Source organism: Bufo bufo, chromosome 7, assembly GCF_905171765.1.
Source record: "Bufo bufo chromosome 7, aBufBuf1.1, whole genome shotgun sequence".
Taxonomy (NCBI): domain Eukaryota; kingdom Metazoa; phylum Chordata; class Amphibia; order Anura; family Bufonidae; genus Bufo; species Bufo bufo.
This window is the reverse complement of record NC_053395.1, coordinates 53,417,690-53,435,446: the sequence shown is the minus strand read 5'-3', so window position 1 is coordinate 53,435,446 and position 17,757 is coordinate 53,417,690. Positions and strand designations below refer to the sequence as shown.

At 42.0% G+C, this 17,757-nt stretch overlaps 1 protein-coding gene across 1 annotated transcript in view; it reads left to right on the top strand.

The window, feature by feature from the left end:
* Window positions 1–16,835, top strand: part of LOC121007976 (multidrug resistance-associated protein 1-like) — a 145,211-nt gene extending 128,376 nt beyond the window's left edge. The window contains exons 29-32 of the mRNA XM_040440245.1: window positions 1,063–1,221; window positions 1,408–1,574; window positions 13,893–14,087; window positions 16,512–16,835. Coding sequence (XP_040296179.1) covers window positions 1,063–1,221; window positions 1,408–1,574; window positions 13,893–14,087; window positions 16,512–16,620 — 630 coding nt within the window. The 3' untranslated portion in view covers window positions 16,621–16,835. The remainder of the gene's footprint in view (window positions 1–1,062; window positions 1,222–1,407; window positions 1,575–13,892; window positions 14,088–16,511) is intronic.
* The last annotated feature ends 922 nt before the right edge of the window (window positions 16,836–17,757 follow it).

The following is a 17,757-nucleotide window of genomic DNA, read 5'->3' as shown; positions in this document are numbered from 1 at the left end:
GGTCTGATGCTAAGGCCCCTGCTGATCACTAGAATAGGGGCCATGTTCCCCATGTGAATGGAGTGGTGGACATGCATGCTTGTCTACCATTCAATCGTGGAAATGGCCTCTATTCTAGTGATCAGCATCAGCTCCACTGTTTGAGCCCCTATTGATCAGACACTTATCTCCTATCCTGTGAATAGAGGATAAGTTGTTGCCATGGGATAACCTCTTTAATATATAAATTCTGCCCAAATTAAGGTTGTGTCTCATAGAAGCAAGAAAACAATGTCAATATGGGTGAAAAATCACCTAAGTGACTGGACATTGTGGCCAGGTGACATTACATACCTATGGTAAAAATGTGACTGAGGCCTGGTCCATACGCAGCCCCCAAGGGGAACAGGACCAAAACTCAGCAGTGGATTAGAGAAGACTCCTAAATAGTGTTGAATGAACTTCTGTTTTCAAGATTCGGGTTATCTAAGAATTCTGTTAACTTATGGCCCGTGGCAGTGGAATCCATAACGAAATTCATAGATAACCCGAACCTTGTACGCAGAACTTGAAAACAGAAGTTCGCTCATCCCTACTCCTAAATCCTTTAAAGGGGTTTTCTGGGTGTTTAATATTGATGACTTTTCTTTAAGATAGGTCATCAATATCAGATTGGCAGTGGTCCGATACTCCACACCCGAGGAATTACCAAGAACAGTACTGTCCATTGGATAATGGCAGTGCTTTGTATTGCAGCTCAGCCCTATTCACTTAACTAGAATTGCACTGTGCCTAGGCCATGTGAACATGATGGGACTGGCCTAGGTAGAGGCTGCAGCGCTCACTGTTCAAGCAGCCTCTTCAAACCGCTGATCGACGAGGTCATCGGGAGTTGGACCCCCGCCGATCTGATATTAATGGCCTATTCTGTGGATAGGCCATGAGTATCAAAATCTTTGACAACCCCTTTAACATTTTTCCCAGTTAAAAGTTCTTCTGCTACAAAAGCAAAAATATATACGGTTCAGTTCACACCACAGCCATTGATTGCTTCTGCTTTTTACCTGTGTATTATATGAACAGATTGGCATCGTAGGAAGAACTGGAGCTGGTAAATCATCTCTTACCTTGGGTTTGTTCAGAATTCTGGAGCCTGCAACCGGGTCAATTCACATAGATGGAGCAGATATAGCAAAACTAGGCCTTCATGAGCTGAGATCTAAGATAACCATCATCCCGCAGGTAAGGTCCACTTGATTTAAATTGCAGTGCTATAAAGAGTTGTTAAAAATGCTAGACAAGTTTTATATGCAGATTGTTTCATTACTTTTTTTCATTTTATTCAAGACAGAAATTATTTTGGTAAGACATCTGCATTAGAATATTGCATACTGTTCTGGATCTCATTTTTTATTTTATTTTACGCAGGATCCAGTTTTATTTTTTGGGTCACTGAGAATGAACCTTGATCCATTTGATAATTATTCAGATGAGGAGATTTGGACTGCCCTAGAACTGGCTCACTTGAAAAGTTTTGCTTCAACCTTACCTGATGGCCTTAATCACACGTGTTCTGAAGGAGGAGAAAATCTGAGGTATAGTTTGTTAATGTAGCATCTCTGTTGTGATGTAACAGTAGTGTGTACTTTTTATTCTTTTGTAATTATGTCACAGTAGTGTTTGCCTGTATGTTAGGCTGAGTTCTATTCTTGTTATTTCTCAATATGGTTTATATTTAGTCGGGTTGTGGGGGAGTTCTAAACCTGGTGCAAAGAAAAGTATAGCAGCTGATGATGATAAACAGTTATCTCTCATTTTTTAGAGGACTTTTTAAAATAAAAGCATCAAATGGATTTTTTTTTTTTATAATTTTTTTATTCGGATTCAGATATATATATATATATATATATATATAGATATATAGATATATCAACATCATTGACATTACACAGTATTGTCAGAAATAGATACAGTTAGTCAGTATAGACCTTTTACAGATAGACCACAAATCAGCCTGTTAAGGTTGTGCCATCTGATAGGAATCTCTGACTGATAGGAATCTCTGAGTCCCACTTGGTACCCCTGGCACCAAAACTTCTAGTATTGGCTTGGTTTGAGTCCTTTCTGACGTCAGGAGAGCGCTTCACTCAGTAAGTAACGAAAGACACAACAGTGATGTACTGAATGAACACTCTGAGGTTTATTTTTAATGCACACAGGTTATATAGAGGGGGCTTTACCCTCTTTATTAGCATATCATCGTAAGTTATGTATTCAACCTATCATATTAACACGTTTCATTCTACGCTCAGAGAAATAGAAACAAAAACGGAACTTCCATATTAGGAACATTGTCCGGGAGTAGTGCCAAAGAGATAAGATTCAGGGTTACAGAGAATAGAAACCTTACAGTTATTAGTTTTACAGCAATCAGAGTTACTTCTTAACAGAGAAACAAAACTTCAGCAAAAAGCAGAATTCATTTTGACGCCAATAAAGAACATGGATTCCTTTCAAATCCCCTCTTAAGAACCTTTAGTGGATCACACTACATGGTTCTTTCCTTTCTTGTCCTTTTTCTCTCTATATGATATTAGGTAATTCTTATACCCATCTGGGCTTCGATCCTCCTGGGGTACAGTAGTCTGGTATAATGACATATTAGAGAGCCCTTTTTCTAGCATTCGTCTCTCACAGGGAATAACACATAATACTACTACACCTATTACTACAATTACTATTAGTATGACAATCCCTAGTTGCATGAGACCTTGTTTCCAATTTGTGAACCACCCAAAGTATTGATCCCATGGATCATTTATACCTGAGTTCTTTTTCAGTTCTACTGACAGATCTTCAAGCTTTTTTTTTTTTATAGCTATTGTAACCTTACCAGTGGGGCCAGTATTATTTGGTATGTATGTGCAGCAGGAGGTTGGATCAATCAATACTCGGCACACTCCGCCCTTCTCTGCAAGAATCATATCCAACACCATTCAATTCTGGAATGTCATGATTGAGTCTGCTTGTAGTTGTTCTGCTACCCCTTGAAATTCATCTCTGGTATAGTTTACAAACCTTTGCTGATTGTAGTATATGTAATTTATCCAATCCTCATTTTTATTCACAGTAATGATGGGAAATATTGATTCAAATCCGGCGGCTACTTGATCTCTAGCTTTGAACTCCTCTGGGACCCCTCTTGGAACACCTATTGCATCTATATACGCATGGGGGTCAAAACTTGAAAGGGGGCTGCTTCTTTTGTTTCTCTTTAGCACCCCTTTGTCTATAATATCTGATTCAGTAAAAATGTGCATGTTCATTATAGCTTTGGCAAGCGCACATTCACCTTTCCAGGCACCTTCCAGTCTGGATCTTATCTTTCCATCTCCCCAGATCCAGTACACATCTCCTATGGAGTACATTTGGTTCTGAGTGAGGGATATGTTCAGATTGCTGTATTTGTGACAATAACCTTTGGTGAAATTCTGTACATTCCTCCCATGTGTACTCCCTTTGTAACATGTGTAGTTACCTGGATATACCTGGATACCTGCCCCTGGGCGAGGATTTTTTAACAAAAGAGGGTAGTTTGATTTCCATTCTGTACATACACTGTGGTTATAAGACATATTAACAAAAAGAGTCAAAAAACATTCTTCCACACTTTCTGGTAACACTAGGGGTACAGTACCTAGGTGTGGCTTGGCAGCACCGCATATGTGACAGTTACTTTTATTCACAGAGGCTGCACTATACTTCATCCACTCCAGCCACAAATTAACATCAGAAAAACCCGTCCCCATGGCCAAAGTATCCTCATATGTGGGATTAGATATGGCCCTTAGGTTTTTTAAAGAAACTATATGTGGGGCTAGTGGGTTTTTTGGGGACACCTGTGATGGGCTGGTATTCCTTAGACTTATACATATCTCTAAGTTTGAACATTTGTGTTACCTGAGAAGTCTCAGCTCCCCACATTTTATGGAAGTACCATCCCAATACATAATCTCCTTCATCATATTTACCAGGGTTGTCTATTGTCAATACAATCTTCATTTCCGCTGACCTTTTTTTTTTAATAATTCAATGAGGAGGTGTCCACATAACACGTCCCTCTCTCAAGGAGTGTCATTCTAGTCAAAAGGGACTTAGAATTTTTATCCCTCCTTTTGAGGGCGCTTTCTGGTTTATATCCCCATTCAGTCCCTGTATTCCATCCCACTGATCCCCAGTATCCACAACCTTTTCCCCAGTATGAGTCTGTTACACATATATAGGCCTGTCCTTCTACATAGTTGTTGGAACAATAGTTATAATATGAACATGTTTTCAATATATCACAAAGGCAAAAGGTGTAGGTAGCTACGTGAGTGTTAGATGAATTATACCAAAAGGTGATGACGCCGCCCTTGCTAGTTGCGGCTACTTCTCCCTTACTACGAATTGGTAAAATCAACAAGATTATTGAAGCAATCTTAGTCAGTACATTCAACCATTTCCCAGAAAGGGGTGAGGAGCTCATCATGTTGGAGGTCAGGGCTGTCTGCCCCCGTTAGTACCTCTGGGCCTTGTTGGAGGTCAGGGCTGTCTGCCCCCGTTAGTACCTCTTGTCCTTCTTCAAGGCCAAGGCTGTCTGCCTCCGTTCCTGTCTCCTCTCTTGTTCTCACAAGCTTCACTCGGGTGGCGTGGATCCAAGTTGGAGACTGTTCAGTCAGCACGGCTGTTCTGGTTACTGCGACCACGGTAGTGGGTGGGCCATATGCGAAGTCACCTTGGGATTTTCCTTTCTTCAGTGTTTTGATCACTACCTCATCCCCCACCCTGTATGGGTGGGTGGGTTCCTGTGGAAGAGAGGGAAACTTACAAGCAACTTTCTCCTCAGTTTTATTAAGAACCTGTATCAATTTGGTGACATTTTCTTCCCTTATTAAATCAAGATCACCTTCCTGCACTATCATTGGGCGCCTTGCCCAGGGGGTGGGGAAAGGCCTTCCCATGAGTATCTGCAAGGATTCTCAATGCTGTTATATCCTACCCCCTCTTTGCAGACTAATCCTGTCTTAGGATTTTTCTGTAATACTGGATAACACCAGTCTTGCTGTTCCTGTTCAGTGGAATATCTTTAAAGATCAGTAAGCATTTGTGACATCTCAGGGGTTGGAGGTGCCAAACATGGCATCTCCCAATGGTTACATGGACCTGTGGGGTTGCATTTGGCCACTCGTTTCGCCACCTTATCTGCCAGCGCATTGCCCTGTGAGACATGATCCTTACCATCTGCTGCCGTGATCCTCTCCTCTGTCAAATCATACCATGGTCCCACACTACCCCATGTGTGTACCTACTATCAGTATAAATGGTGACAGATCTATCAGTATGTAGAATACATGCTCTAGTGAGTGCAATGAGCTCAGCTGCCTGCTGTGTTGAGTGTGGATGCCCTTGAGTAGGCCTATAACATCATGTGTAGTGTGCAAAAATGGTGTAACGTCACATTGTGAAAGGAGTTGCCAACTCTACCATCATAGCACAGGCTGCAAGAGAACACAGACATGCCGGCATCCCTTGAACAGGGGTGGGCATTACCTTTGAGAAAAATACACAAGGACGCAACTTGCCTCCGTGTTCTTGTGTCAGTACACCCGCCATGGTTTTACAATTTTGTCGTGCAAACATGTGGAAGTTTGTAGTCAGGGAGGCCCAATCCTGGACTTGACATTAATGAACATTTCAGATAATCAAATGCATTGTACATTTCTGAAGACCATCTTATTAAATCAGGTTTGTCCTGCAGTGTTGCCTGTCTCAAGAGTAGGAACAGTCTGGGATCCATTGTCTGCAGTAGTTTATCATTCCAAGGAAGGATAGCATTTCCTTCTTGGAGAGCGGGGTGACCAAGCCCGCTACAGACTGAACTCTCCCTGGACTGATCCTCTTTTCCCCCTTTTGAGGACAAACCCCAAGTATTCGACTTGCTGTTTACACCATTGCATTTTCCCTAATGACACTTTGTGTCCACATTCAAACAACCATTGTAACAGTGATATACCATCCTCAATGTTGGCCTCCACTGACATACTGCACAACAGTAAATCATCCACGTATTGCAACAACACGGAACCTTGGGGGGGGTGCCATGGTTTTAACGTGGCTTGGAGGACTATGCTGTACACTACAGGTGAATCAGCATATCCCTAGGGCATTTCTGCCGCAGGTCAGTTGACATCTGTCAAAGGAAAAAGCAAAAATTAGTCTGGTCTTCTTGTCAACTGGGATAGAAAAGAATGCATTTTTCAGATCTATCACACTGAACCAAACAGCGTCTGCTGGAATGGCAGATAGTAATTGAGTGATGTCAGGTACAACAGGGGCTATAGGCACAATGATGTTGTTGATGGCCCTTAAATCCTGTACAAAGCGGGCAGCACCATCTGCCTTTGTCACTGGATTCACGGGCGTGCTGTAGGGTGAAATCACCTCTTCCAGGATTCCCTTTTGTAGGAATTCTTTTATCATTGGCCTAAGTCCATCGAGTTTCTCTTTTGGCAGTAGGTATTGTTTCTGGAACACTGAGATGACACCTGGTTTTACAGTAGCTTTGTAAGGTGTGCAATCTATGAATCCTGTGTCATATTCATTTGAAGACCATAATGCAGGGTTAATGTTGTTAAGTTCTGGGTGGTTCTGTATGTTTGCAAGAATCAGTGGCACTGGTGTAGAGACTGGAATGAGATCTGAGTGTACTCTTATGCCCTGATTTTTGGCTGACACTTGTAAGTCAAGCTTAATGAACAAATCTTTACTTAACACACTTGAGGTTGCACTGCTATCTACCATGCATCCTACTCTGAGTCATCTAAGTCCACCCCTTTTAGTCGGACGCTGTGGTCCTCCTACTCTCTGTCATTAGTGTCCCAGCTGTCCATGAGGACAGAGCTCTGATGTGAAGCACAACACTTAACATGTAACACGTAACTGCAAACATTGAAACAAACAGATCTGACAATACAGACATGAACACACAAAGGGCCCACTAAAACTTTTCATTGACTTCAATAATAAAAAAAAATTTACAGCTTGATCAATGCTGTTGGCACCAATAAAAACCAAAAACTTCAAGAAAAATAAAATAAAATTCTCAATGCGCATATTATATGAAAACAAATATCGTACTCCATACACATTCATATACATTTCATGTACTCATCTTCACAAAACAGCTCATAATCACGCCCTTAAACATTAAAACTGAATTGCACACACAGCTCTCCTAAAGCATCCATTAGGGCTCTTTCACACCTTCAACTCCACTACAACTCAGAGCCACACCCATTCACATTCCACTGAATCATTTGTCTTCCATCCTAATCACACAATTGTCTTTGTTTCATCCCAAAACTTGCAGCACAAACACAGCTTTCCACACCACACCCAGAATTGCTGATGGTCTGTCGCTGTAAGACAATATACATGTTATAATCATAAAGTCATTTTGTTAAACCCAAATCATTTTATATGTCAGGTGTTCTTAGTTAATGTTGTACATATATAATAATTCTTGTTAAAAACTGGATTCTCACATTACACTGCTGGGGAAAGAAAATTATTGAACAATTTTTTTGTCTTCTATAATAATATTACACATATAACATCACTTACTCTGGAGGATTCCCTACTCCTTTGTATCATGTAATCCAAATCCTAGGACGGGTCATGGTCAAAATGTGGCCATGTTTCTTTGTCTCCCAGACAAAGACCCTTTATCATGTCCATGTGGTACGGGCTATTATCGCCGTCCCTGGGAAAAAGGGCTAGCAGCTTGCATGAACTCAGTCCATCCAGCTAAGTTATCCACCCATGGGTTAAATAGGAAGTAATTTGTGGGACTACACCGTGCAACATAAACTTTGCATGTTTCTCCCGTCTCAGGTTTGGGATGATTTGTTTTAGACCCTTGTGACCCCATTCCGTCTGATATTTTAATGATGCTACTTTCCTAGGACTGGCTGCACTGAAGCGTTAAGGATTCAACAAATTAATGCTGTCAACTAGGCAAAGGACTCAGGTCTGATCAGAAAATATCAGAGTGTCTCATCAAACATATAATTTGTTGCTTTGGTCTGCCGCTTGTGTTCACCTATCTGCGGGTTAATGGATTGCTCCCAGCCGGGGGTGGGGCGTATTGCAGACCTCCGCAACACAGTAAAACAACAATGCAATGTCCTTAAAACTCTATGCAAATAGTGAACTTCAGTCCGTACACTTACCACCCGGACATCAGTATCCTTATCTCAACTCTAATAATCTTATACTTTAAAACAACGTTAAAAGAGTCAAACCAAGCTCCATCCTTGTCTCCCTGAGACAATATTATGTAGTGCGCACTATATTTTCTCTGAGTGATCCTCACGGCGGACTCCCGGAGTCCCCGGGTCACTCCCCCAGACTCCCGGAGTCTGTACCCTGTATCCCTGATACAGTAATTATACTAGAAGTTGTAGGTTCTACTTACTAGATCGAGATGTGGTTCTCGGATCGGCTAGAGGACAATAACAGATGCCTTCCTTACCGAACACGAGGAAAACCTTCCCGATCCCGGAAACGAGCCCCCAACTGATAGGAATCTCTGACTGATAGGAATCTCTGAGTCCCACTTGGTACCCCTGGCACCAAAACTTCTAGTATTGGCTTGGTTTGAGTCCTTTCTGACGTCAGGAGAGCGCTTCACTCAGTAAGTAACGAAAGACACAACAGTGATGTACTGAATGAACACTCTGAGGTTTATTTTTAATGCACACAGGTTATATAGAGGGGGCTTTACCCTCTTTATTAGCATATCATCGTAAGTTATGTATTCAACCTATCATATTAACACGTTTCATTCTACGCTCAGAGAAATAGAAACAAAAACGGAACTTCCATATTAGGAACATTGTCCGGGAGTAGTGCCAAAGAGATAAGATTCAGGGTTACAGAGAATAGAAACCTTACAGTTATTAGTTTTACAGCAATCAGAGTTACTTCTTAACAGAGAAACAAAACTTCAGCAAAAAGCAGAATTCATTTTGACGCCAATAAAGAACATGGATTCCTTTCACCATCAACATCTATTTAACTGTATAATAGAAAGGCGAATCCATTTTCTATGTGAAAAACAAAAATAAACTTCCCCTTGAACCCCTATCCCACAACGTAGCCTGTGAACAGTAACGTTTAGCACTGCGGGTAAATCCCCTCCAAAGATCAATCCCCTAGTTTACCTAGCCTATTAGCCATCCTTTCCTTCATGAACCAGGTAGTTTCGGTGAATGGCTTAACCACCTCTCGAATTTCATACTGTGTAAGAGACTTTTCAATAAAATCTTTCCATTTGTGGAAAAATCTTTTCGTGGAATTTTCTTTATTCCTTTCCGTGTCCAATCTGTCCATATACATAAGCACCTTCATTGTACCTATCACCTCCTCTAGGGAGGGTAATTGTGGCTGCAGCCACTTTCTCAGCACACACTTCTTAGCTGCCAGTAGCATGACATGTGGCCCTTTAATGCCTACTATATTGGAGGACTCCGCCTCTTGATCTTTGGGGACAAAGTGAAACACACACTGTAATGGCGCATCCTGAACCTCCACCTCCCAAGTGTTTTTAATAAAGTCACATATGTCAGTCCAGTAGCGTCTCAAAAGACTACACCCCCAAAGTCCATGCAATAGATCAGCTTTCTGAAGGCAACACTTAGGGCAGCTCCTCAGATAGTGTGCTGGTGCATTAGTGTATGAGAGATCAAACGCATAAGTTGCTTTATGTATTATTTTAAATTGGATTTCTCTCCAAGATTCACTAGCTATAGCACTCTTGACTTTATCTATGCCTTCTCTGATTTTAAGTGTGGCGCCATCATCCCCCAATGTTGTCTCCCAGCTTTTAAAAACTGTTTTTGCCTGTCCATCCAAAGAAACATCCCTGAGCTTTCCATATGCCCCTGAGAGTGTATTATTTCCATCTGCTGAGCTCATCAAACTATTGAAGCGGACTATATCCTTCTCGTCTCCCAAGACTCTGGACTGGGATTCGCAGAAAGCCCTCACTTGTAGGTATTGAAGATACTGCTTAGAAGACATGTGGAATTTATCCTGCAACTGTCCCCAAGATAACAGCTTCAACCCCGTATCATCCAATATATCCCCAAGAATATAAATACCTTTCTGCTTCCACTCCCTAAAGAGCGCATTGCACTTGCCCTGTTGGAATGCCGGGAGGGTCCACAGAGGCATATAAGCCGAGATATATATGGAAAATTTGTAGATTTTTCTAACATGTTTCCACGCCAGCTTAAACAAAGCTGTACCTTTTGCGGTCTCGGGTAACATGGAATATTTTGTGTGCAGTAACGCCTTCAGATTATAAGGGGCCACCATCTCCTGTTCTAACTCCCTATTGGAATATACAGAGGTTTCCCTTAACCAATCTTTAATGTGTCTGGTTATCGCCGCTAAGTTATACAACCTAAGATTGGGTAATTGGAGCCCTCCCTCCCACCCAAGGAGACATAGCTTTTTATAGGCTATTCGGGGCCGTTTATGTTTCCGCCACAAAAATTCAACGAAAGCTGCTTGCAACTTAGTTATATCAGCGTGTTTTAGCAGTAGCGGTACTGTTTGCAACGGGTATAACAGTCTGGCAAAACTTGTCATTTTTACCAACTGTGCTCTGCCCAGAAGTGACAACGGAAGGTCCTTCCATCTTTGCAATTCTTGTACTATTTTGCTTATCAAGGGGGTATAGTTAAGTTTATATATCCCGGCCGGGTTTCGTCCAATTTTAATCCCCAAATGCCTGCAAAGGTCCCTTCCCTATTTGTAATAGCTGACATTTATTGACATTTATTTTATACCCCATAAACTTGTACATTTTGTTAAGAGTATCTAAATCCCTGGTTAAATCTCTCGTTGGGTCACGAACAGTAACATATCATCGGCAAAACACGTCAGTTTTATTTCTTTGTTGCCCACCTTTATGCCTTCATATAGGTCAGAGTCCCTTAAATAAAGGGCCAAGGGCTCCAAAGCAATGTTGAAGAGGAGTGGGGATAGTGGGCATCCCTGTCTGGTCCCTTTTTGTAGTGTGATAGGTGTAGATAAAAATCCCGGGATATTGATTCTAGCTTGTGGATTGGCATAAATCGCCTGAATGAGAGCCCTAAAATTCCCAGTCAGCCCTATTCTATCTAGCACCAATCCCAGCCATTCCCAGTTTATGTTGTCAAAAGCCTTTTCAGCGTCGATCGCCAAAAGGGCTTGCTTCCCTCCCGGAGCCTTGCTGTTTTGACAACCAGTCCTGCACCGCCAGCACTGTGCAAATATTCTTAGTTGCTGACCTACCTTTTACAAAACCCACTTGATGATGTCCTATCAATTTGGGAAGGATATCTGCCAGTTAGTTTCCCATTATCTTAGCCAGTATCTTCAGGTCCTGATTAATCAGGGAGATTGGCCGGTATGAGCCCGGATGTGTCAAATCTTTTTCCGGTTTTGGTAACTGTTTGATGTATGCCATCGTTCCGGACGGCACCACCTTCTGCTCCTGCAGAATTCTAGCAAACAATGACACCAGACTGGGGACTATTTCTACTCCCAGGGCCTTATAAAATTCCACCGGGAAACCATCGGGTCCTGGAGCCTTCCCATTTTGAAGGGCCTTGATGGTAGAGAGGATTTCCCTTTCCGTAATTGGGGCGTTTAGGTGAGACAAGTCCTCCTCTCCCACTTTAGGTAATTCCAGGGCATACAGAAAATTCACCCCCTCCCTGATATCATAGGGACTCTGGGTGTATAACTGCTCGTAATAGTTTTTAAAACACTGCACTGTGTCTCTAGGGTCAGTTCGCAACTCTCCTTGGTCTGAGCTAAGTTTTGGCATTGGTTGCTGGGGCCTCCTCCCTTTTGCCATCCTGGCTAGCAGTTTCCCAGCTTTGTTACTATATTTTTTAAAAAAAGGCTGATGTCTGGTCAGCATACAACCGCTCAAGCGTTTCTGAGTGGTGATCAAAAGTATGTTTTGCCGTTACCCAGTTTACTCTATTCTGATCTGTGGGGTGCTGCATATAAGCAGTATACAATTGCCTCAGTGACTCCGTGGCCTCTAAAAACTTTTTCCGTGCTACTTTTTTCTTGGTGGCCTCATAGGCCATGATCTTCCCCCTTAGCACCACCTTCGCTGTGTCCCAAAACAGGCTTGGCCCACTTTTGTGCTGGGCGTTTGTTTCCGAGAATTCCCACCACCACCCTAGGAGATTCGTTTTAAAATCCTCGTCCAGAGCTTGGTAGCCTGACATACGCCATATAAAATCTGTGCCTTTGGGGCCCTCATCCTGTATGTGTATTGTAACCGGGGCGTGATCACCAACTCCCCTATCTCCACCCCCCTCACCTTTGGGAGCAGATAAGATGTCCCCAGAAAATAGTCTATTCTGGACCAGGCCCGTTGGGAATGCGAAAAATGGGTATATTCTCTCTCCATGGGGTTGTAATACCTCCATATGTCAGTGAGTCCCGTGGCCTCTAGTAGGGTAGGGAGCAGGGGAGCCGAATCTACCTTCACGCCCAGGTTTGTTCTCGTCTTTTTTCTGTCTTCCGAGGTCGAATGTACGGCATTCAGGTCACCTCCCACCAAAACTAGGTGTTGAGTGTCTTGAAGGACATGTTGTTCTAGGTCATGAAAGAAAGAATTAGCTTGCGAGTTAGGTGCATACACATTATATATCACTAGTGTACCTGCAGCAGTCTCCAGAGTCAACTTAGCCAGTCTCCCCTTCCCGTCAGTGTCTGTCTGTATCACTTTACATTGGAGTTTCTTATGTAATAGTATGAGTACTCCCGCCTTTTTCCCCTCTGATGGCGAACCCAGCACTTCTCCCACCCATAATCTGTGCATTTTCTCAAAATCTTTTTCTTCTAAATGCATCTCTTGTAACAACGCCACATCCGCCGTAAGTCGCTTGAGGTGTCGCAAAACCATTAACCTTTTGTGCGGTGATCGTAACCCTTTCACATTCCATGTGATTATTCGAACTATCGCTTCCTGCCGCATGACACCGATCGGGTATCAGATCTCACCTACTATACTTTCCCCACGTATTTTGCGGAACGTTGACAGCTGGCCCTTCATAGAACAGTACTATCCTTGTCTCCGTAATGCGGACAATAATAGTACATGTTCTATTTTCTAGCTAGTGACCACTCCGTAAAAAAGATTCAGAAACCCTGACCTATTGTTATGATGTCACTATAGTGTGTCCAGTATTTACTATGCTCTACTTGGTGATGCCGGTTTTAAGTTGTAAGCTATGATAATATGCTTGTAGGTTTAGAGGCTGCATTTTATTATGGCAATGTCACAGTAATTTGTTTCTGTATTTATAGGCCGTGTTCTATTGTAATTGTGTAATGGTAGTGTGTGTCTATATATACAGGCTGTATTTTATTGCAATGATGCCATTAGTGAGTGTTTATTTATAGGCTGGGTTCTATAGGGCTTATGTCAGTTATTTGTGTTTAATTTGTATTTCAACCCATCTGATCCTGTTTTGCCATCTGTGCTTGGCAGCTGGTTATTGTACTCTCACTATTGACTGGGATTGGTATTTGTGGTAGAGAAGGAGGTGATGGCTTTCAAAGAACGGTCATCTCAAATGATTTTAAGTAGATGGTGATATAGTATGTACTAACATATAAATTGTAATAAAGAAGAGTAAAGATCTCCATATGTTACCATATAAAACTGTTAGATCTTTCTTTACTGAAGTTGGTAGAGGTCAGTGCATATGAACGTTTCACAATATATATATATATATATTTTTTTATCATTCAGAAAGGTTACACTTAATTTTGCTTATGTATGTATCCTCTAGTGTTGGTCAGCGTCAGCTGGTGTGTCTGGCAAGAGCCCTTCTGCGGAAGACAAAAATCTTGGTGCTAGATGAAGCCACTGCCGCCGTGGACCTGGAGACTGATGACCTTATACAGTCCACCATTAGAAAAGAATTTGAGGGTTGTACAGTAATAACTATCGCACACCGACTCAATACAATTATGGATTATACACGGTAAGCCCTAGTCCTTTTCCAATATGCCGTTAAACCTTTGTTTAATATTAGGGCATTGGCACCCTCGTGTTTTCCTAGGCTAGTATGTCTACTACTAGAAAGCATCGTAAATGGCAAGTAATGGTTAGCGTTAAAAAAGCAATCTGGATGGTGCACGCTGCCTGGCACACATGGGGCCTATTGGCCGCATGATTTTGGAGCTAAAACTAAAGGTATTGCTTTTTTGGCACCTTTTTCGACTCCTTAAATCTTTAGGGTTAAAAAGAAAACAGATGCCCAAGCTCAGTTGCTGGTACCAGAATAAAGGTTTGTTAACACATTGGGGGGAATTTATCAAGACTGGTGTTTCATATGGAAGTCTTGATCCCCTTTGGGCTGTAATGAAATTAGCCAAATTACTTAAAGCTCATCTGTCAGCAGATTTGTACCTATGACACTGGCTGACCTGTTACATGTGCGCTTGGCAGCTGAAGGCATCTGTGTTGGTCTTATGTTAATATGTGCCCGCATTGCTGAGAAAAATGATGTTTTAATATATGCAAATGAGCCTTTAAGAGCAATGGGGGTGTTGTCATTACACCTAGAGGCTCTGCTCCGTCTGCAACTGCCGTGCCCTCTGCAGTTTGACAGGGTCAAGCAGTATAAACGTGGTCACATTTCCCTGGTCCTGTCAAAGTGCAGAGGGCGCAGCAATTGCTGGGAGAGCAGAGCCTCTAGGTGTAACGGCAACGCCCCCGTTGCTCCTAGAGGCTCATTTGCATATATTAAAAATTTTCTCAGTAATGCTTGCTATATGAACATGGGACCAACACAGGTGCCTTCAGCTGCCAAGCGCACATGTAACAGGTCAGCCAGTGTCATAAGTACAAATCTGCTGACAGATGCCCTTTAAGAGGCACAGCACCTCTTAATTAATTTGGCAAATCTTCTGGTTGTCCGTGAGGCAGAAACTGACATCTACACCAGCAATTGACTTTCTCCATTTAAAATAAATAAAACCCGTTTGTTCAGGACATCATTGCATGCCCCAGCAGTGTTGGAAGATTCTATTTGATCCATTTTCAAAAATATGCAAAAAAAAAAAAGAAGAAAAACCCACAAAACACAAACCTCTAAAGTTCGGGTTTGGGTTCGGTGTTCTGTAGATTTTATTATTTTCCATTATAACATGGTTATAATGGAAAATAATAGCATTCTTTAATACAGAATGCAAAGTCAAATGTCAATTGAGGGTTAAAAAATAATAATAAAAACATTACTCACCCCATCCACTTGATCGCGCAGCCGGGATCGATCCTCTTCTTTATTCTTCTTGAAGGACCTGCAAAAGGACCTTTGATGACATAATTGCGCTCACCCTGTGGTGAGCACGGTGATGTCATTGCAGGACCTTCTATCTTCATTCAGCAGGACCTGCGCTGACATCACCGCGCTCACCACATGGTGAGCGCAGTGACGTCAGCGAAAGGTCCTTTTGCAGGTCCCCGACCCGCTCATCCCTCGTCTCCTTAGCAACCATCCGTGAAAATCGAATCGCATCCGCACTTGCTTGCGGATGCTTGCGATTTTCACGCAGCCCCATTCATTTCTATGGGGCCTGCGTTGCGTGAAAAACGCAGAATATAGAGCATGCTGCGATTTTCACGCAACGCACAAGTGATGCGTGAAAAACATTTCTCATGTACACAGCCCCATTGAAATGAATGGGTCAGGGTCCAGTGCGAGTGCAATGCGTTCAACTCACGCATTGTACCCACGCGGAATACTCGCCCGTGTGAAAGGGGCCTAACTTTGTTCGGTTCATTGCTTACTGTAACTATGAAATGCAGCCCTGAACTTGTATTCACTTGCAGAAATTCAGACGTTTCAAACTGTAACTTACATATTGTACTATGATGCAGCAAATTTAAACTTTACATTTTCAGTGGGATGTGTTGTGTCAGTGCAAAGTTTGCTACATCTATTATTGTGACAAACAGCAGTGTTCTTTAAAGGGGTGTTCCAGAGGAATAAATTTATTTTTTTCAAATAAGAAGCAGAAAGGGTTAAAAAAAATTAAGCATTACCCTCTCTGATCCCCCGCCACCGCCGTTCTGACACTGACCAGTCCCCACTGCTTTCCACTTCCTGGTTCAAAATCAGCACAAAGGAAAAGATAGGAGATACCCATTCAGTCTGAGGCAGGTCACCAATACGGCCAGTGATTGGCTGAGTGGGTATCTTCTGCGTGTCGAGTCAGAGACCCAAGGCGACCTGTGAGCATCAGAAAGTCAGCATCATGGTATGGAAATGATTGTTCTTTCTTTCATTTTTAACTAATTTGGCCACTTATTAAAAAAATTTACCCAGCTTGAACACCCCATTTAAAATATTTGATTTTTAATATGTATTATTTTATGTTGTTGTTTTTTTCTCCCTCTACAGGATAGTTGTCTTTGACAAAGGTGAAATTGTAGAATTTGACACTCCATCAACATTACTGGAAAACAAGGGACAATTTTATTCCATGGCCAAAGATGCAAATATCATTTAACTGTCAGCAAAGAACATGCAGAAAGCAGCGCAATGTCTCCTATGTCCACTAGAGGGCGCTGTAGGATGAGCCTAGAAATGGAATGTACCAAGTCTCAGTGCCTTAGTATTACAGATGTGAAGGATTTATTACAGCGCATGAAGGAAAGCACGGAAAATGTTGCACAAGGAAAACACTCATGTATACAATTGCATCTCAATAAATTAGTATATCATAGAAAAGTTATTTTATTTCAGAAATTCGATTCAAAAAGTGAAACTCATTTTATAGATTTCTTTTAATGTTGATGATTAAGGCTCACAGCTAATGAAAACCTAAAAGTCAGTATCTCAGAAAATTTGACTATTGTGAAAAAGTTCAGTATTGTAGACTCATGGGCCCTGATTTATCATACCTTCACTCAAAAAGTCACAAAATAGGGGTTTTTGCAACTTTTTTTTGCAGAATGTAAGCGCTTGTGCAAAAATTTGCGACTTTTTGCACTCACTTGCGCAAAATGTTGTGACTTTTTGCATCTCTCACTCCAGTTTTGCAATATGGGTGGAAAAGTGGGTGAAGTTAGCTAGGTTAATGAGTTTCACTCCAGATTCGCAATTTCACTCCAGGAGGAGGGCGGAGTAGGAAAACTGGAGGAGCCTCTCTAGACAGAAGTGCTAGGTTTAAGGACAAGACAAATTTATCGAACAACCTGTGACATTTGATAAATGTGGCACAAAGTACTCCAACACCAACACAGACTCAAGTAAAACGGACTTCAAATATAAATGATAAATTCCCCCCATGGTGTAACTCTCTAATCCGCTTATCAACACAAAACACCTTCAAAGGCTTCTTAAGCCTTTAAATGGTCCCTCAGTCTGGTTCAGAGGGTACACAATCATGGGGAAGACTGCTGACTTGACAGTTGTCCAGAAGACAGTCATTGACACCCTCCACAAGAAGGGTAAGCCACAAAAGGTCATTTTTAACGATGCTAGCTGGTAGAAAAAGGTGTATAAGAAACAGGGATAACAGCAGCCTTAAAAGGATTGTCACAAAAAGGTCATTCAATAATTTGGGGGAGATTAACAAAGGAGTGGACGACGGCTGGAGTCGGTTCTTCAAGAGTCACCAAACACCGGCATACCCAGGGCATGG